This window comes from Gopherus evgoodei, chromosome 1 (assembly GCF_007399415.2).
Source record: "Gopherus evgoodei ecotype Sinaloan lineage chromosome 1, rGopEvg1_v1.p, whole genome shotgun sequence".
In the NCBI taxonomy this organism is placed as follows: Eukaryota; Metazoa; Chordata; order Testudines; family Testudinidae; genus Gopherus; species Gopherus evgoodei.
Window position 1 is genome coordinate 366353428 of NC_044322.1, and position 19579 is coordinate 366373006.

The window sequence follows — 19579 nt, forward strand, 5'->3', positions numbered from 1 at the left end:
GACCCTGAGTCCCAGGCTAGGGTCCTCCCGGTGCTGCCCTGCTCCGGATCGCCCTGCCCTTCCGCCTGCGCTGCCCCTGCCCTGCTCCCCATCGCCCTTCCCTTCCCTCCCGGCGCGGCCCTGCTCCCCATCGCCCTTCCCTTCCCTCCCGGCGCGGCCCTGCTCCCCATCGCCCTTCCCTTCCTTCCTTGCCCCTGCCCTGCTCCCCATCGCCCTTCCCTTCCCTCCCGGTGCGGCCCTGCTCCCCATCGCCCTTCCCTTCCCTCCCGGCGCTGCCCTGCTCCCCATCGCCCTTCCCTTCCCTCCCGGCGCTGCCCTGCTCCCCATCGCCCTTCCCTTCCCTTCCTTGCCCCTGCCCTGCTCCCCATCGCCCTTCCCTTCCCTCCCGGCGCTGCCCTGCTCCCCATCGCCCTTCCCTTCCTTCCTTGCCCCTGCCCTGCTCCCCATCGCCCTTCCCTTCCCTCCCGGCGCGGCCCTGCTCCCCATCGCCCTTCCCTTCCCTCCCGGCGCTGCCCTGCTCCCCATCGCCCTTCCCTTCCTTCCTTGCCCCTGCCCTGCTCCCCATCGCCCTTCCCTTCCCTCCCGGCGCGGCCCTGCTCCCCATCGCCCTTCCCTCCCTCCCGGCGCTGCCCTGCTCCCCATCGCCCTTCCCTTCCGCCTGCGCTGCCCCTGCCCTGCTCCTCATCGCCCTTCCCTTCCCTCCCGGCGCGGCCCTGCTCCCCATCGCCCTTCCCTTCCCTCCCGGCGCTGCCCTGCTCCCCATCGCCCTTCCCTTCCCTCCCGGCGCTGCCCTGCTCCCCATCGCCCTTCCCTTCCTTCCTTGCCCCTGCCCTGCTCCCCATCGCCCTTCCCTTCCCTCCCGGCGCGGCCCTGCTCCCCATCGCCCTTCCCTTCCCTCCCGGCGCTGCCCTGCTCCCCATCGCCCTTCCCTCCCCATCGCCCTTCCCTTCCTTCCTTGCCCCTGCCCTGCTCCCCATCGCCCTTCCCTTCCCTCCCGGTGCGGCCCTGCTCCCCATCGCCCTTCCCTTCCCTCCCGGCGCTGCCCTGCTCCCCATCGCCCTTCCCTTCCCTCCCGGCGCTGCCCCTGCCCTGCTCCCCATCGCCCTTCCCTTCCGCCTGCGCTGCCCCTGCCCTGCTCCCCATCGCCCTTCCCTTCCCTCCCGGTGCGGCCCTGCTCCCCATCGCCCTTCCCTTCCCTCCCGGTGCGGCCCTGCTCCCCATCGCCCTTCCCTTCCTTCCTTGCCCCTGCCCTGCTCCCCATCGCCCTTCCCTCCCGGCGCTGCCCCTGCCCTGCTCCGGATCGCCCTGCCCTCCCGGTGCGGCCCTGCTCCGGATCGCCCTTCCCTTCCGCCTGCGCTGCCCCTGCCCTCCCGGTGCGGCCCTGCTCCTTATCCCACCATTGCTGCTGCTGCGTCTCTCCCTGGGAGCTGTGCCTGGGACTACAGGCCCTGCTTGACCCCAGGTGCTGCTACCTTGGGAAGCGGTTCCCTGAGGCCTGCCAGCTGCTGCCTGGGGACGGAGGAAGTAGCTGCTGCTCTGCCCTGCTGGTCCCTCCCTTTGCCCAGTGCCTCCAGCCTCTGCTTAACCACTTCATTTGAGAGTCTTTCCTCTGTTTCCTCCTGTTTTCTGTTTCCTGCCAGTCGCTGGCCCTGAGCTGGGCAAGCGGCCAAGCGCTCAGCCGCTCCAAGCAGGACTTTTAATCTCCCTAACACGAGGCTGTGCTGGAGCATAGCGGGGGGGCTTAGTGGGCCCTAAAATCTACAGAGGGAGGATAATTTCCCCTCTTCCCCCCGTGAGTCCAGAGCTTCTCTGGAGAGTGAAAGAAGATGGCTGTGGCACAGTTTAGGCCCCCGCCCTTGAAACAGCCCTGTCCTGCAAAGGGGGGTCCCCTGCAGGCTGGGGAAGGAGAGAGCCCTTGCTCTGCAAAGACTAAAAGGCTTCAAGTCTGTTCAAGGCCTTGAGCACATTTGGGTCCAGGCCATGCTGAGTACAGTGTGCTTGGACCCTTACAACAGGTGTAAGTGGTTCCAGCTGCTATACCTCTGCATGCTGCTGGGCCCACTTGGATGGACTGTGCATCACTCTGCTCCCCCAGTTGGCTGGGCAGACGCCTAGTTTGCTTGGTGAGCGTAGTCCTTGTAGCCATTCCATGTCGGCAGGCTTCCTCTGGCAGCCCTGCAGGCTGTGGTCAGGATCATTAGGCAGCTGTTCACCCCGGGAGCTCCAGATGGATGTTTCCCATGGTATGTTCATTCCCTCTCCCAGGCTCAATGCCAGCAATGGAGTGTTGAATGTTGCTGCTGGTCTTCTGGACTAAGCGATATTCCTCTGACCCTGGCTCCTGTGGGGGTGTACTCGGTGGGTCCTCCCAGGGCAGACTTGCTCACCAGAAAGTCTGGGTGTCCCTTGGGAAGGGAGGGCTGCATGTTTCTAGTGGAGAGATAGTTACCTGGGGGGAGAGGTTGCTGGGTGTTGCGACTTCCTTTCCTGTCTCTCCCCCCAAAGGGCTCTATGGGAAAGATGGCATCCTGCCAGCCCGCAAGATGCTGCGTCTCTCTGGGAAGGGCTTCTGGGAGCAGCTGCGGGACTCCCCGACGCTGCTGTGGCTTGGCCCACGCCTGGGGCTGGACACGGAACAGGGCATGGAGCTGCTGTGCCTGCTGGGCATAGTGACCTCCTTTGGCGCCCTGGTGCTTGAGCCCCTGCGGGACAGCCTCGTCTTCCTGCTGCTCTGGGTGCTCTACCTCTCACTCTACCAGGTATGTGGACACTATATGGAGCAGGGCATCATTGCAGGGTAGAGGCAGTGTGCGAGCGGGGCAGACTTCTCATCTGTGACAGGTGCATGGTGGGAGTGCCCTCCTTGCTGCTCTGCACCCAGCCCTCACAGAGCAGGGGGTTATCAGAGTCCCTGCTTGGGGCAGGGTTTGCTCACTTGATCCTCTTCCCCACCTTCCCTGCTCTTCTTATTTAGCTTATCACTCTTTAAAGCAGCCCAGCTCTCCTCCTGTCAGTCCTGTTCCCTTGCCTCTGCCCAGGGGGATGGGTGGAGTGATTTTTTTTTCCTCTCCATAGCAGGTGTTGGTCTTGCCATGTCAGGTTGATTTCAAGTCTCCATCCCTGCCCCTATTCCTGGTGACTCCACAGTGTCCCCCCAGTTCCTTCTGGGGTTGAAATGCTTCATATTTGCTCTGACTACTGATTGGGCTTTGGAGTGGCCTCTTGGGAAGTGAGCATGTCACATTCTCACATGCTCAGAGCAGGAATTTTACTCAAATGACGTGGGCTAGAAACATCCTACTATACTTGGCTTTTAAAAACAAAACCTCAAAATCTCTTAGCTCCCCAAAGCAAGCCAGGTTTGCAGAGAATCACTTCACTAAGCACAGCACCAATAAGGTCAGGATGTTGCACACAAGCATAGTTGTGCCTGACATTTTTGGCACACTTAAGGGATCTTAATCTGCTGGTGACGCTTGCAGGCTGCCTGGGACCAATAGCTCCTTACTGAGGAACTTGCGGTGAAAGTCAGGTATCCTGGCAGTTTGTAAGCATGGTTTCTCTTCCTTCTCACACCAGGGGAATTAAATGCAAAAGGTGGCACTTGTTGTGTTGTATACCCTGAATTCCCTTGTGTAGGCAGCATGGCTGAGTTAACCCTGTCAGTGCTACCTAAGCCTTCAAGAATATACTGGCTATTGAGCGTTTAATATTTTGGCCTTACACTGCATTAATACTAGTGTGTTGTGTTTAATTGCTGGCTCTGATCTCTGACAGGAGTCATTTCCTGGCAGATCTCAATCAGAAGTGATTCCTGTAGGGGTGGGTGCAGGAGAGTGGAGCTGGCTGGATCAGTTTGGGACATTAAACAGACCAGCCATCTGGGATCACTGCGTCCCAGATGCTCTCCCCAAATCCATACACCTGTCTGGTATCCCTGTGTGCATCAAGCAGTGAGTGCTGACTGCCTGCTGCAGCACTAACTGTGTTGCTGTTACACTTGCTCCCACATAGGGCTCTGGCCCTGTGCCTGCCTGCCAGCCAGCTCCCCACTGAGAGCCTGATGGGTGGTTCTCTCTCTCCAAGGAGCTGCACCCCAGTTCGGCTCAGTCTAACCTAAGTACTCTAGTACCAGCAGGTGTCTCTGCCAAACCACCCATAGCTCGGAGCAGCTCTGCCAGTTGTGGTGGTAGGTGTGGAAAGGGGGCAGAGTGGGGAGCTTGTACTGTGGCCATCAGTGCTGCCCCCAGCTGTGCAGAGAGTGAAGTACCCTGGCTGCAGCTTTGTGTAGCCAGGAAAAGCAAAGGTAAATGGGCTGTCGTCTCCATTGGGCCAGGGGATGCTCCCTCGAAACAGGGTCTAGGGGAAGTGCGCTCTGCCTTCCAAACTGATGGAATTTAGGGTCTGCTAGGTGCACATCTCGGAGGCCCTCTCTGTCCCCAGGGCAGTGATCTCTGTCCCCAGGCTTAGGAGGACCTTACTCTGCCTCTGCTGGGAGTCTTGCCTCCTTCTCATGCAGGCCCCCGAGCCAAGCCAGCTGTTCTCTGGAGTGTAGCACAATCCTCAGCTCTCCCTTCTTGGCTTTGGGGATGTTCCACTTGCTGCCTCTTCCCTTTTAAGGTGACATTGGAGAGAAACATCATTCCTCTTATTGGAGCCTCCAGGGCTCCTCCCCTCTGGAACAGCACTGACTCAGAATCTGGCAGTAATCAAATCCCCTGCTTTTCTAGTATAGTGTTGGCATGTCCACAGCTGTGGGCGAGTGAGGAGCTGGCCTCTGGCGTCAGCCTGTTACAGTGTCAGTATTGAGCTTCCTGCCCTATCTCTGAGCACGCTTAAAGCATGAGTGGGCATGAGCGGCTAATAGCACCAGGGCTAGAGGCAGCCATAGTGCAGGCTGATATGGAGCAAAATTCACCTGCAAATGCCTATCAATCCTGACTCGCAGCCCCCTGCTTTCCCAGCCCTGGGCTCCCCCAGTTCTGCTGCTACCCCTCACTCCCAACCCACAGTCCCCTTGTCCTTTGAGTCTCCCTTGGATAATCTGGGTGCCAGGCTTGTCCCAGACAGCCCATCCCACTGGAACAAGCCAGACCTGAAGCAGACTCTCCTGAGGAGACTGGTTCAGTAGCTCCCAGCATCACCTAGCTTTGTTGGTGCACATGATGTACATCTGTCCTACCTCCCCACCCTGTCTGTCTTTGCTCCCCCACCTCCAGGCATTGTGCTGTGGCCTTACCATGGCCCCACAGCTCTTGGCTGTGTGACAGTGCCTAGTCTCAGTTCCCAAGGGTGGGATTGGGTCCTGTTGCCACAAGGGAGCTGGCACTCCTACCTGAAATGTGCCCAGGAAAAGACATTGTCTTCCCATGAGCCTTTGCACTCTTCTCCCTTCCAGTCTGGGTGGGATGGAGAAGACTGGAATAAGGCGATCCTGTGATCAGAACCTATTTGTGCCTGTCACTCCGTAATGCACCCTGGGTCATTTTTTGACACCTTTGTGCTCCCTCTCTCCACAGGTGGGGCAGGTGTTCCTATACTTCCAGTGGTAAGTGACTGTCTCCCCAGATCTACACGTGGCCACTCCTGTTGGGTCATTGAGTCCTGTCCAAGCACAGCTTTGATTCCCTGGCAGGATGGGCCTTGGGTGGGTGGGCTGTGGGCCCCAGCTGTATCCTGCAGGTGTTCACATGACCTCTTGTATGGCTGCACCATAGCTCCATAGGGGTTCAGAGTGGCAGGTCTTGTGCTGTACTGAATCAGTCCAGGGAAGTGACGCTGAAGCACAGGTCCCTGCTCCGTGCTGCCTGGACACTGCTATCCTGACTCAGTGTAGCCAGGGGGCGTCTTGTTCTGGGCATTCCTGGGAACTATCCAGCATGTATCATACTTGGTCAGGTGTGCCAGGAACTGGTTCTGACTGTTACCACCTGGCACATGCTCCTGGGGCACGGAGAGGTGGCCATTCTCTTTCAGGGTGGCTGCTGTATGTCTGGGTGTGAGGGACTCCTATTTCCTTGTGAATGTTGGCCGGGGCCATTTAAACAGGCATTGTCTGGAGTGGGCCACAGTTTGTCCTATTTTCAAAAACTGCACCAGTATCATGCCTAAAGGCAGGGGAAAGACACTGACTCTTCAGTGATACCTGAGTCCATCAGCTTGGTGAAGATCACTAGCTAAGCCTGGAGAGTCTACCCTAGCAGTGGCCACTGCTACATCCTCCAGGAGGGCCCAAGCTCTGGATTGCCTAGGGGGTTGTACACAAGTGATCGGCGAGTGGGATCGGTACCTCGTGGCAGTGACAGTTAGCCACTGGTGACCCCCTGGCTGTGTGTGGGCAGAGGCTGCAGCTCAGCTGTATCATGTCCTGCATTGCTGCCTCTGGGAGCTTGGTCGCAGTGCAGCCCCAGCTAGTGCCTTGCTGACCCCTGGACGTGGGTGCTCTGTAAGAGCAGTCTGGGTGGTCAGCGCTCTTGTGCAGCCATGCATGCTATCTTCATGCAGGTGGCTAGAAACGATTTGCAGCCAAGTGAAGCAGCGTGACCATGACCTTTCAGACCTGGCCTCTTGGAAACTGCCAGGCCAAGAGGCGGGTGGAGAGGGCCTCTGTATGCAGCACCCATGGGGCCAGGGCAATCGAGGGCAGGTTGGCTCCACCAAACAGGGAGCCTGTGGCCCCTCTGATGCCTTGTGTGGTGTGCTCCCTGCAGGGACAGCCTTCTGCTGGAGACGGGCTTCCTGGCCGTGCTGGTGGCCCCCCTGCACCTGCTGAAGTGGCGCTCCACAGCCTGGCGGCCACACGACAATATCACCTTCTGGCTGATGCGCTGGCTGCTCTTCCGCCTCATGTTTGCCTCGGGAGTGGTGAAGCTGACAAGCCGCTGCCCGACATGGTGGGGGCTCACAGGTGAGGGGCCTGGCATGGCCACAGTGTGGGGATGGCATCGCTGCGCTCAGCTCTTGGAAGCACTCCTCCCCAGCACCCCTGGGGGCAGGTCAGTGTCTCTGACCCTTTTTCTACAGGTTGGGAGGGCCATAGAGCCTGGATGAGAGAAGGGTTCCTGGCTCCCAGCCCTGTGCTCAGTCCACTAGGCCATGCTGCCTTTTCCAGACACTGGCAGGGTTTCCTGTCGCAGACCTCATGACAAATGAACTGCTGTGCAACCCAAGTGATTTGTGCAGGACAGCACTTAATATTGTGCACAGCTTGCTCCAGCATCTCTGCATATCCCTGAGTGACCTATCTCCACATGGTCCTAGCCTTCCCCATTCTGAGCCACACCCAGTTATTACCCTGCACTGGCTCCTCCTTCCCGGCCTGTGTCTAATGCATCCCCTCATGACCCTCACCCTGCTCTCTTCTTTCCCCCAGCCTTGACCTATCACTATGAGACCCAGTGCATCCCTACGCCAGCCGCCTGGTTCGCCCACCAGCTCCCTGTGTGGTTCCAGAAGTTCAGCGTGGTGGCCACATATATCATTGAGATTGCTGTGCCCCTGCTGTTCTTCTCCCCCATCCGCCGCCTCCGCCTCTTCGCCTTCTACTGTCAGGTATGTCCACAGCCAGCCAGGGCTGGAAGGCTCCTGATGTACTCCAGGGAACAGGAGCTGGAAAGAGCATTCAGGGGCCTGGTGCTTGTCCCACGTGTTGTCCAGTGGGAGCCATGAGTTCAGATCTTGCTCTTGGATATAAGACTTAGGGGACAGGAGACCAAGGGGGATACAATGGGAATGGGTATCCCTGCAGCCTGTTGCCATCATGCATTGCAGACTCACAATGGTCAAATGCCAGTGACCTGTCAAGTTCTGGGCCCAGAAGGGGGTGTTCCTGCCTTGCTCACTGGAGGCAAAGGGCAGCAGAGCCTCCGAGTGAAGGGAGCCGCTTACAAGCAAGACGAGTTCCCTCCCCTTGCAAGGCCAGACGGGGCAGGGGGTCCCCATCGTCTCTCTCCTGAACACCTGCCTCTTGTGCCATTATCCTGGTCCTTTGGCTGCTGGTGCCAGCCAGAGGGATGGTCGTTCTGCTGTGTGGATCTCTGTTAACCCTCTGGAGTCTACAAGTTGCCTCCTAGGCTGAGTGGCAGGCAGTGCCAGTGTGGGGCTGCTCCCCTGCACGGAGCAGGACCCCTCTGGGGGTGGAGGTCTCTTGGGCAGGGAGCCTGGGAGGGGGTGCATGAGAAGGGAGGTTAGGTGTTTCTCTTGGAACTTAGTCCCCGGTCTCAGGAAGGGAGGTGCTGGGGATGCCAGGCCGGTGCTTCATGCTGTGATGGGACCCTAGCCATGGCCCTGACTTCCTGCCCTCCCCCGTAGGTCCTGCTCCAGCTGCTGATCATCATCACAGGCAACTACAACTTCTTCAACCTGCTCACTATTGTTCTGTGCTTCTCGCTGCTGGATGACGAGCACGTGGGGCTGTGGTTGGGGCGTGGCAAGAGGAGACCTGCCAGCGGTGAGTCTGTATGGGTTAGAGCCCTGCTGTGGTCTTGGCTCACCTGGGCTCAAGCTGCTGCACAGGGTGAGGTGGGTCCTGAGGCTGATCCAGAAGTGTCAGACAGGGAGCCCTTGGCAGAATTCTCAGTGATCAGTCCCATGTGCTGTGCAAGGAGCTTGCCCTGAGCCCTGGTGCAGACAGCAGATTCTGCAGCAGACTCACCTGGGCTTAAACTGTCCTGTAACTAACTTTCAGGAGGTGGTAGGTCTAATAAACACAGCTGCATTGAAACAATCAGTGGTGCTGTGGGGTGGGCAGGAATTGTGGGAGAAGCACATTGGCTGTGTGCCTCTGCTAAAAGGATGGTGGGTGAAGTAGTGGCTCTGTCAACAACAGAAGCTGGTTCAATACAAGATAAGCTTTTGAGCACCCCGAGCTGCTCAGGTCTGGAAAGGTGCTCAGGCCTGGTCCACAGTGGGAACTTCAATTGGCGTAGCTACATCTCTGTAGAAAAGTCCTACCTGGAGAAACAGCAATGCTGACCTAACCTCCAAGGTAGACAGCACTTGGTCAACAGAAGAATTTTTCCATTCAGCTAGCTGCTGTCTCTCCAGGAGGTGAATTACCTATGCTGACAGGAGAAGCCCTCCTGTTGGCATAGGTGGTGTCTACACTAAAGCTACTACGGCAGCTCAGCTGCAGCAGTGGTTTATATGTAGCCGTACCCAAAATGAAGCCATGCCCAGTGTCTCTGCTAAATGTTAGCATAAGGCGTTAACACACATTGTAAGAGATGAGAGTGCAGCAGCCCGTTAACACCTCTTCAGTCTTAGGACAAAAGTTAGTAGGTCACATTGTTGTAATGAGACTTAAAATTAGTGTGTCTATTGAAGCAGCAAAGAATCCTGTGGCACCTTAAACGTCTGTTAGTCTATAAGGTGCCACAGGATTCTTTGCTGCTTTTAGAGATCCAGACTAACACGGCTACCCCTCTGTCTATTGAGTTCATGATTTTTAGTGTCCAGTAAAGTTCTGAATTTAAACTGCCAGTCTCATCTTCAGAAGGTGCTGTACAGGCTTCCTTTTGGGACAAGGACTGAGAGCCCAAGTATGGAATGATCACTTTGTGAAAAATGTTCACTTCAGGTGATAGGATGTTTTTGTCTTTATGAGCTCATTCAAGAGCATAGTGATAGCCGTTGTGGCGTTTGACACACTGGATGCGGTACACCATGTGTTGTGATAGGCCTGCACAGGGTCTCGATCATTGTAGCAGTGGCTATATCGCTGCAGGTTTTGCAGCTGTTCTGGCAGGGTCTGGTGCCGCTTTGAGTTGGTGTATTCTTGGCTGCGGGGGACTTGATTCTTCTGATGGGTGCGTGTTTGAAGGCTAAAAGGGCGGTTGGGAAAGGTTTCTTATAGGATGGGGTCCCAATTGAGTCAGGGTAGTAATGATTTAGTTCCAGTGTGGAGTGGTAGGTGACAACTAGAGGTGTGTGGTCAGTGGGTTTTTTTCTGGGTTGAAGCAAGTTCTCTCAGGTTATTAGTGTAGCTTGTTCCATGATGCAATATACTTCTCTGGGCAGTCTTTGCTTGGTGAAGGTGGTTTTAAGTGTGTTAAGTTGTGCATCCCAGACTTACTCCTCCTTGGGGCATGTTCTGTGGTACCTGAGTGCCTGGCTGTAAGTAACTGGTTCCTTGCTATGTCTGGGGTAGCTGCTGGATCTGTGGAGGTGGCTGTTTAAAGGATGAGGAGCACTAATAGTGCCACTCAAACTGCCATTGTTGGGTTTCAGAGTTAATAGTTAAGCAGGCCCCCATGGCACAATTATGCTTCCCTTGGAGCTGTTTCAGGCTCTCATCAGACTCTGGCAGACAGCACTGTGCATCAGTTCCACTCAGTCCTTGTATCATCACTTGTTTCCTCCTCTACCCTGCAGCCTGGCCTCCAAGCCTGCTGTCTGTCCTCTCCACGCTGCTGGAGCTGACTGTCTATGGGTTATTCATCTACTGGAGCATCCAGGACTTCGGCCTGCATTTCAACTGGGAGAAGCAGCTCATTGAATCCAAAACAGGTGTGGTGCTTCTTCCCCTGACTGCGGGTGGGACAGCATGCACAGCCCATGATGTGCCCTCTGGCTGGTATCCCATCTCTTCTGTGATCCCCCTCTGGGCCCTGCAGCTCAGCCAGGAGAGTGACACTAGCAGGACACAACTTTGAGCAGCTCCTGACCCCTACCATCCAGGCAGCATCCTAGCAAGGCCCCGCTCAGGTCAGGTGCAGCTTGGCTGCCCGACCCTCTTACTCTGCCCAGTGGCAGAAGTTGGTCCATGTCCTGGTGAGCCTGTTGACTCTGAGTGACTCAGAGAACGAGCCACCTTGTTGCCAACAGTGATGTCCCTTGGTGCCTGTGTCACATGACCTGCACTCCTTCCTGGAGGAAGGGGGTGATGTGTAGGTCCCCCCCTTCCTTGAACAGGCACTGTCTGACTCCTGTGGTTTTACTCCTCCTCTCTAGCTTTCACTTACCATGACTTCATCCAGTGGCTGAAGACGGTGACTCTCCCTTTAGTGGGGTTGGGCCTCCTCTCCCTGACCTGGGAAATCCTCTCTGCCATGTACAGGTGAGCCACTATTCCCAGGACAGCTGGGTCACTGGCTGGGGCAGGCTCTGCTGCTTGCTGTGCCTCTGAACTGGAGGAGTGTGACAATGCAGTTCTGGTGGGACCCAACTGAGAGTGCCAGTTCAGGACAAATCGCTTAAACAGGGCAGTTACAGCCCAAGGCTGAGATTTTTCCACCTCTAAGGCAAACCTCTTTGGCTGGCTGGTTTGGACTTCGGTTTTACCCCACTGGTTAACCAGAAGTCACACAAGCAATTTCCTTAGACACTCCAGTCTCCCAATATCACCACCAGTCCCACTTGTCCTGGGGATGAATGGTTATGAAAACCAACCCCCAATAAAAGAAAAAAGGTTTTCTCGATCCTAAGGAACCAAGCCCCAGACCCAGGTCAATATACACATCAGATCTTACCCTCAAATCACGCTGTTGCCAATCCTCTAGAATCTAAAGGTTTATTCATCAAAGGAAAAAGGTAGAGATGAGAGCTAGAATTGGTTAAATGGAATCAATTCCATACAGTAATGGCAAAGTTCTTAGTTCAGGCTTGTAGCAGTGATGGAGAAAACTGCAGGTTTAAATCAAGTCTCTGGAGAACATCCCCCACTGGGATGGGTCATCAGTCCTTTGTGCAGAGCTTCAGTTTGTAGCAAAGTCCCTCCAGAGGTAAGAAGCTGGAGTGAAGACCAGATGGAGGTGAGGCATTAGCCTTTTTATAGTCTTTTCCAGGTTCCAGCAGCAACCTCTTTGTCCTTACTGTGGAAAGTTACAGCAAAATGAAGTCTGGAGTCACATGGGCAAGTCCCTGCACACTTTGCTGAGTTACAAGGCGTATCTGCCTTCTCTCCATGGGGTAATTGTGTAGCTGATGGTACTTAATGGGCCATCAAGCAGGCTAGTCAGAGCTAACACCAACTTGTCTGGGATGTTTCCCAGAAGCGAGTTTAAAATTTAAAATATAGACAAAGTGATACATACATACAAAGTGGTACATACATATAGACACCATAATTTTAACCAGCCACCCCTAACCTGGTCTTAGACACCTTATATGACCCCCTTTGCATAAGATTTGGTGCCACTATGTTCTGCATGGTCCCAGATTATATCAATAATGTCACAAGGGGTTTTGTGGCAAGCATCAGTTCTCTGCTGATTATCCCCTCCTGAAGCTGGGGGGACCTGCCCTGGAGGTGCAGCCACGGGGTATGGAGGGGTAGAACGATTCAGCCAATCCATGCACAGCTCTAATGCACATGACTTGGAGCTAAAGTACAGGAGGTCTGAGGGAATTGGCACCCCTCAGATCTGTGGGGCATGCCGTCTGCCTGGGGGATCCTAGGATCCCCACAGCTCCTGGTTGTTAGCGTGGTCTGCAGCATCACTGTATTCAGATCAAGAGTTTAGTGCTGTAGCCACTGGCTGCCCTGGGAGAGTCTTGTCAGGCTGGCTCGTGGGCTGATGAGGCCCCATAGAGTCAGTCTTCCCTGCAGAGTTAGCTGGAGTTGTCTAAGGTCTCCTCACCCCTCTCCAGTTAGCCTGGCTTGAGTGAGAGCAGCCACATTGCTGAGAGTGCTCGCTGCTGTCTGCGCTGGCATGGCACGGCGCAGCACATGAGTGCAGATCTTTGGGGTACTTCCCAGGGTTCCTAGTGCTGCAGTAAGCTGCACTGCTCAGAGTTCTTCTGCAGGATATTGTGGGGGAGCCTGTCTGCCCCCTTGGGCACGCTGGGGGGGCAGGGGAGAGGCACTGACTGGCTGCCTGCACTCAAGGAGAGCTAGCCTCAGCGTGCTACAGAATGGCTGTGCTGACAGCTGATGAGTTGCACTAACTGGAATTTTAACCTGTACCCCTTGCTGGGCCAGCAACTCATGTGAAAAACCCCACTCCTGTGGGTTAAGGGCTTTGGGGATGAGACTGAAGTTAAACTCCAGTTGTGTTTGCTGCAAAGTCTCTAGTCTGGTGCAGAGCTACAGGCTGCTGCTGGCAAACCCTTCATACAGCAGTGTCTGGCAGCCTGGCCCGCTCAAAATGGGGCAAAGTCTGCCGCCCCTCCCGCAGCTCTGCTAATAGGGGACTTTGGCCCTGCCTGACCTGTCCGTCTCCTGCCTCCCCCACAGGTGTGCGTGTGTCCGGGGCTTTCCCTGGAAGCTCTGGGCTACTCTCCAGTGGGCTGTGTTTGCTGTCGCAGCAGCAGGGATGTTTGCCGTCAGCCTGGTGAGTGGGCGGGATGGTGTGGGGAAGCGGCCTATCATGTCTTGTGTGGTCTGGGGATTGAGGGTTGGCTAGTTACTCCCCTTCCATACCTAATACGGGCCAGGCAGGGTTACTGCATGGTCTGGTGCCTGGTTCCTGCAGCCACCCTCTAGGGCAGGGGTTCTCAGATTTTTTTCTTTTTTTTTTTTTTTGTACTGGTGACCCCTTTCACACAGCAAACCTCTGATTGCAACCCCACTTCTGCATTAAAACACTTTTTGTTCTATATTTAACACCATTATAAATGCTGGTGGCAAAGCAGGGTTTGGGGTGGAAGCTGACAGCTTGTGGACCCCCCCCATGTAGTAACCTCAGGACCCCATGAGGGGTCCTAACCCCCAGTTTGAGAACCCCTGCTCTAGGGAGCCCAGGCTGGTAGAGGGCAGGCAGGGTTCAGGTTGCTGTGAGCACTTCAGGAAAAGAGAAGGCAGATGGAGACTGAGCATCTGCTACAATGCAGATTGAGGCTCTGCCTCAATGCATTAGAGCCTTCTGGGTCAGTGGGCCTGCGGGTTGCAGGAGGGACAGAAGGGTGGTTAAAGCCCCAGGTGATAGGATCATACTACCTAGCTCTTGCAGCTCTAGCTTCATTGCAGTCTCAGGTGCTGACTACTGGACCCAGGCCCACCCCCTGAAGTGCAGTAGAGGGCAGTGCCAGCTCCTGGGGGGGGAGTGCATTAGCAGGGCAGAACGACCGGTGCTGGGGAGCAAAGCTGTGAATGCTGCCAAGGCTGCATCCTGGTGGCACTCCCTGCTGATGAGGCTGGCTTCTAAGGGCCACTGGTGCTGGAAGGTTGGCTTGGGTCTGGGGAAATGCCATCTGGCCAGCCCACAGAACCCGCACCATGGGTAATGGAGTCAGATACTCTGGCTGGGTAACTGCAGCAGCAATTTAGTGATGCCCTGAGGTCAAGGTCCGTCTTCTGGACATTAGCTGGCACTCTCTTCATGGCTTGGATGGACAGTATTGGCTGTTGACTGCTGCAGACACCAGCCAGGGCTGCATCCTGGTCTGAGTTGGGCAGGGCCAGCAGACAAACTGTTCCACTCTGCTGTATCCCTGCTGCTGTGTCACCCCTCCCCAGTGCCTATTGCGTGGGATGACTGAGCCAGCCTGTTCTCTGCTGCCTCCCAGGTGCCCTTCACCTACATAGAGTACGAGTCGAACGGGAAGCTGTGGCCCAGCATCCACCAGATGTTTGGTGCTGTTGACCGCTACCAGCTGGTGAACTCATATGGGCTCTTCCGCAGGATGACGGGGGTCGGGGGCCGGCCAGAGGTGGTGGTGGAAGGAAGCTACGACAAGGAGAAATGGACGGTAACTCGCTGCCACACCCTGCTGGTGATCTCATGCAGCTTCTGTAGCTTCTTCCCAGGGAGGGGATATGTCTGGGAGGTGCAGGAAGAGTGGGTGGAAGCCTAGGTTAACCAGTGAGACCCAGCCTGTGATGGACATCAGCAGTGAAATCAACACTAGTTAGCCCCATTGATGCCTTGCAGAGCCAGCTGGCCTTGTTTCCCTGGAGAGGAGGTGACTGCCCCTGGGATCTCAGAGCCTGGGGCTTGACTGGAGTGACATGCTCTGGAGGTGCTACTGGGAGGGATGGTGCCCCCAGTCCTGGCCCCACAGATTCTGAAGGACTGGCAGTATGGCTGCTTCTGGGGCCCCGAGACAAGTGCTCCTGCTACAGGCAGAGCAGGGTGCTGTGGCGCACTGAGTAAGCACTGATCCGGTGCATTGCTAGGAATGCGGTACCGAGTGAGATGTAAAACTGAGTCTCTGACTGCTTGTGCAATGCAGCCATCAGTGATCCCTCCTAGCAAGAGATGGGTGTCGGCCCCATTTGCAGCTTGGCCTTCTGGTCTAAGGCCCCATGCAGCTAGACATGGCATCCTTCACTTCCTGTCCTGAACTATTGTGTTAGCAGCTGTTTAACAGCACACAGCACCGTGTCCCACCCCAAAGGTGGCTGCATTTAGGGATGGGGCAATGATGCTGTGAAGTGCTTTGGGGCACTGTTGTTGGCATCCTCATTCCAGCTATGTTGGTCCAGAATGTTCAAGCCCCACTGTGTGTGGGGTGAGAGCAGTTCAGAGGCACCTTTTACCCCATTCTCCTGTGTCCCTGCAGGAGATTGAGTTCATGTACAAGCCAGGGAACGTCAGTGCAGGGCCTCCTGTGGTGGCCCCGCACCAGCCCCGCCTCGACTGGCAGATGTGGTTTGCAGCCTTGGGGGATCACACCCATAGCCCCTGGTTCACCAGCTTTGTCTATCGGCTGCTACAGGGCAAGAAAGAAGGTGAGGAGGCCATGCATGCCCAGGCACTCTGCCTCCCAAGCTGAGCCCCCACCCTGCCCACCCCAGTAAACTCACATGGTGCCCTGGGCAGAGGGTGTTACTCTGCTCTGTTGACAGAGCTAGTCACTTCAGTGGGTTGGGGTTGAGGGGCACCGGCAGAGCTGTGTGCGTGAGAAGTCGGGGGCTGGGAGTGTGGGGGGAACTCTGGGTCAGGATTGACGTAAGCAGAGCTGTCTTTCATACCACTTCCTGCTTGCCTCTTGGCCTGAAATTGGCCAGCACTCAGAGTCCCTTGCTGCTTTCCTGCCCCGCCTCCCCAGTGCTGTGCGGTGCAATCTGAGCATGCCTGTGCTAAGGCAGTTCTGGCCCTAGGCCTGCCCAGACCTGGGAAGCCATGCTCCCCTGGAGGGCAGCAAGGGGCCTCCTGACCCCATGTGAGGCCAGCCGCTGGGGTGTGGTGGTAAGGCATACTCTGCTCTTCCTCCTGCTGGGGTACCCACAGTGACGGGGTGGGGAGTTAGCTGCTCCATGCATCGTCGTGGGAGTTAACTCCTGCTGGAGCACTTGGCCCAGGCCTGGTAGATGCAGCTGTATTGGCTGCTCTGGAGTTGTGGCCTTCAAGCTTCTCTCTGCAACACTGAGGGCTAGAAACCCTAATGTGAGAGCTGAGACTTTGGTGGGATCACCAGGCTCCACAGGCTGGGGCCCTCAGCATGGCCTTGATACCTGGCATTAGTGCAGCTGGGCAGGAGGAGCAGCCTGGGTAAAGGGGTGCTGGGGCCCTGTGCTAACTTCTCTGTTCTTGGCAGTGATCCATCTGGTACAGGTTGACGAAACTAAATACCCATTCAGCTCACGGCCGCCTGCCTACATCCGAGCCCAGCTCTACAAGTACTGGTTCACAGAGAGCACCAAGGATGGGTGAGCGATGCCAGCGCCCTTTGCCATCAGCCTCCACTGTCCCCAGGGCCAGCGTTTCCTGCTGGGTAATGTGCTAATGATCTGGAAAGGGGGTGGTAATGAGGAAGCAAAAGGAGGATGCTGTTCTGTAGAGTCATCAGGACTGGTCAGGAACTCCAGAGACCCAGCCAAGCCAGGGGAATGGGCAAGAGCCAATGCAATTCAGTGGTAAATGTGAAGTTGTGCATGCTGGAGGGAAACATTTAGAGCCCTGTCTGGTGAAGTGATTAAATGAGCTGTCAGCCCGAGATGGAACTGGGTGACAGCTGTCTACACAGTGCAACTGCAGTCAGAAACTCTTCAGATGTGTGAGGCCTGGGATGGTGAATAATAGAACTAGCGCTGGGAAAATACTGACCCTTGTCCTATGTATGGGGTGGGGAGACTCTTGGCTGCAGTGGGCCTAGTCAGTTGGAAGCCACTGCCTCCAAGCCTGGCTTCTGCAGGTGGAATATTCTGGTCCTTATGCAATAACCCTTCAGGGCAGGGCCTGCTGTACGGGCAGGGCAGCTCTTGAGGAGTGGGGGTTGGGACCGGGCCTTCTGCTCAGCATGGCTGATCTGAGCAACTCCTGCCTCTTCTCCCTTCTCTGCAGGGGCTTCCCCCACCAGTGGTGGCGGCGGCAGCGTGTGCAGGAGTTCTACCCCATGGTGTTCCTGGGAGACCCCAATCTGGAGGCCATGCTCAATCAGTACGGGCTGAAGGTAGGATTGTCAGAAGGCCACCTCTGGGCTGTGAGCCATACCACACCTGAGCCACATCCTGGGCACTTCCAGCGGGAGCCCTAAAGCAGTCTTCTTGGAGCAGGGTGGGCTGCTTGCTATGTGGTTGGATTGCAACGTGTTGCCCTGTGCGCACACACCTTGTACGTCTGCCTTGGAATCGCCTCTGAGCAGCAAAGCCCCACATGCCCCTTTTGCTCTGGGGATGGGTATTTCATGGCCCTGTGCTAAGATTAGGTGCTCAGCAGTGCACCTCTGTGAAGTGGTGATGGAGGAATTGAGCCCCAGTGGTGGGAGGTGCCCAGGCAGGGACCATCCATAGGTTTGGTGGGGCAGCGGGGCTCTGGCAGCCCAGCTCTGTGACTGCATCTGCACTCACATCTCTTCCTCTTGGTGCAGGACAAGGCACCCCTGAAGCGCCCTACAGACGCCCTCCTGCCCACAACCCTGCAGCTTATCCGGGAGCTGAGCCGCCCCTACACAGGCCCTGCCGTGGTGTGGACGCTCTACCTCACTGCTGCCACCATCTGCCTCCTGCGAGTGCTGGGCAGCAGGACGCTGGGCAGCGCCCCCAGCGGCCGGCACAAAGGCTCCAAGCGGCCTGATGCGGCAGAGGGAGACAGGGACCAAGCAGGCAGCGAGAAGAATGGACAGGTGAGGAAGAAGGAGGCAGAGGAGAAGGCAGAGGGCAGAGCCCGAGGAGCTGGAGATGCCCCTTCCGATAGCCTCCGGAGCACCAGGAAGAAGTAGCCCCGAAGGTGCCAGCCCTAGCCCCTCCCCGCCCCCCCTTCTTCCAGGCAATGACTGATATCACCTCTGCTCTGAACTCCTGTCTCTGGGCTTGCCGCTCTTGCCCTGCCTGGCTCCGCTCTGATGGCTCCACAGGCCTCACTGTGGGGGCCCATTGGTTATCAGTCTCAACCCCCTTTGGCTCCATGTTGGCCTGGGCTTCCTCCCCCCATAGCCCCGTGGATCTGAGCTGTCTGCTCTCTGGGGGGCTGCTCTGCCTCAGCTCAGGACAAGGGTGGAATGTCGCTTACACTCCCCCATATGCCCAAGGAGAGGCCAGGCCCTGAGCCACCCCTCCCCCACCTTGCTCTGGGTGGGGCAACGGGCTGAGGAGCAACAGCTGTCATCCCCTTCCCTTAGGACCCTGGTGTGATCAGTCCCTTCCCTCCCCGCTGCCTGCTCCTGGCCCCACTGGGGAGTTCGCTGCCCCTGAGGGCCATGGCTCGTACATCCAGTTATTGCTGCTGGACAATGGCCTTATTTTGCCCACCGAGTTGGCCCTTACTGCTGTGAGGAGTGCTGGGCTTGGGCTCCTGGGAACAGCGGTTTCCCTACAGCAGACCTAGGGCAAGGAGCCACACAATCTTTGCCGTGGCCAGTGGCTCTTGGGGCTGAATTGCTCCAACCTGACAGATCTCCAGCTCCTAGGGCCACTGTAACAGGGGCAGGGTGGGAATCCTGGCTCGCATCCTGGAGATGCCTTTAGGCAAGGAGCCATGGCCCAGCTTGGATGAGCTGCTGGCTCCAGCTAGGGCCAGCACTGACATGCTCATGGGGCCTTCTGCCTCCTATGTGGAAAGCTTGCCATCCTCTCCTCTTCCACTGCTGCCTTGTGCTGCCCCCTCTCGTACCAGCCTGCTGGGGGTGGGGGCTGCTGTGGGATCCCATGACCATGTACAGCATGTTCAGGGGCACAGGCACTCTGACTTGCTCTCCCTAGCCTCTCCCTTGGGCACAGGGCACGGCTGGAATGTGCTTCCTGGCAGCTGTTAACAGAGTGGAGACATTTCCTGTAACTTTCTAAATAAAGCCTTTGACATTCCAGCCCTGCTTCTCTTCCTGGTGAGGGGAGTGGTTAGCCCCTTATCCAGGAGCCAGGGGGGCGGGAGTGAAGCATAGGGCATGGGCTGGTGGTTCCTGCCAGGTTACCCATGGCTGTAATACAAATCCCCCAGGGCCACCTGAGGGGTGTGTGCACACTCCCTCCCCCTCTGACTGTTGAGGCCAGGATCCTTGGGCCACAGGACACTGGAAATGTAGCTGTGGAAGCTGCAGGGGGGTTGCCTGGCTCAGGCTGCTCTGGACTAGCAGCTGGGTGCTCTGCCCCCTCTAGCAGTGCTGGGCATGCAGCCGTGGGACCAGGATTTCTGTTGTAGCTGTGTCCATGGTACCACAGTACTACCTCCCCTCCTAGCCAGAGAGCTGCCTGAGCCCTAGTGTAACGGGGAGGTGCTGAAGCCAGCTCATGTTTTACCCCTGCTGGGCTCTGAGGCAGAGT

The 19579-nt window shown here is 56.7% G+C and overlaps 2 protein-coding genes across 6 annotated transcripts in view; one reads left to right on the top strand and one right to left on the bottom strand.

The window, feature by feature from the left end:
• Nucleotides 1-2462, bottom strand: part of NCAPH2 (non-SMC condensin II complex subunit H2) — a 23589-nt gene extending 21127 nt beyond the window's left edge. For 3 of the 4 annotated variants that reach the window (XM_030535972.1, XM_030535888.1, XM_030535815.1), the window contains exon 1: nucleotides 1473-2460. In XM_030535972.1, the coding sequence (XP_030391832.1) occupies nucleotides 1473-1730 (258 nt within the window). In that variant the 5' untranslated portion in view covers nucleotides 1731-2460. Of the gene's footprint in view, nucleotides 1-1472 lie in introns of all 4 variants that reach the window. The other variant, XM_030536047.1, reaches the window with a different exon arrangement.
• LMF2 (lipase maturation factor 2) overlaps nucleotides 1-19125 on the top strand; it is a 19649-nt gene extending 524 nt beyond the window's left edge. The window contains exons 2-14 of one of the 2 annotated variants that reach the window (XM_030536418.1): nucleotides 2506-2759; nucleotides 5520-5548; nucleotides 6711-6907; nucleotides 7373-7551; nucleotides 8311-8449; nucleotides 10372-10506; nucleotides 10951-11056; nucleotides 13175-13271; nucleotides 14446-14628; nucleotides 15442-15610; nucleotides 16420-16531; nucleotides 17166-17274; nucleotides 17692-19125. In XM_030536418.1, coding sequence (XP_030392278.1) covers nucleotides 2506-2759; nucleotides 5520-5548; nucleotides 6711-6907; nucleotides 7373-7551; nucleotides 8311-8449; nucleotides 10372-10506; nucleotides 10951-11056; nucleotides 13175-13271; nucleotides 14446-14628; nucleotides 15442-15610; nucleotides 16420-16531; nucleotides 17166-17274; nucleotides 17692-18042 — 2060 coding nt within the window. In that variant the 3' untranslated portion in view covers nucleotides 18043-19125. Of the gene's footprint in view, nucleotides 1-2505; nucleotides 2760-5519; nucleotides 5549-6710; nucleotides 6908-7372; nucleotides 7552-8310; nucleotides 8450-10371; nucleotides 10507-10950; nucleotides 11057-13174; nucleotides 13272-14445; nucleotides 14629-15441; nucleotides 15611-16419; nucleotides 16597-17165; nucleotides 17275-17691 lie in introns of those variants that run through there. The other variant, XR_003996931.1, reaches the window with a different exon arrangement.
• The last annotated feature ends 454 nt before the right edge of the window (nucleotides 19126-19579 follow it).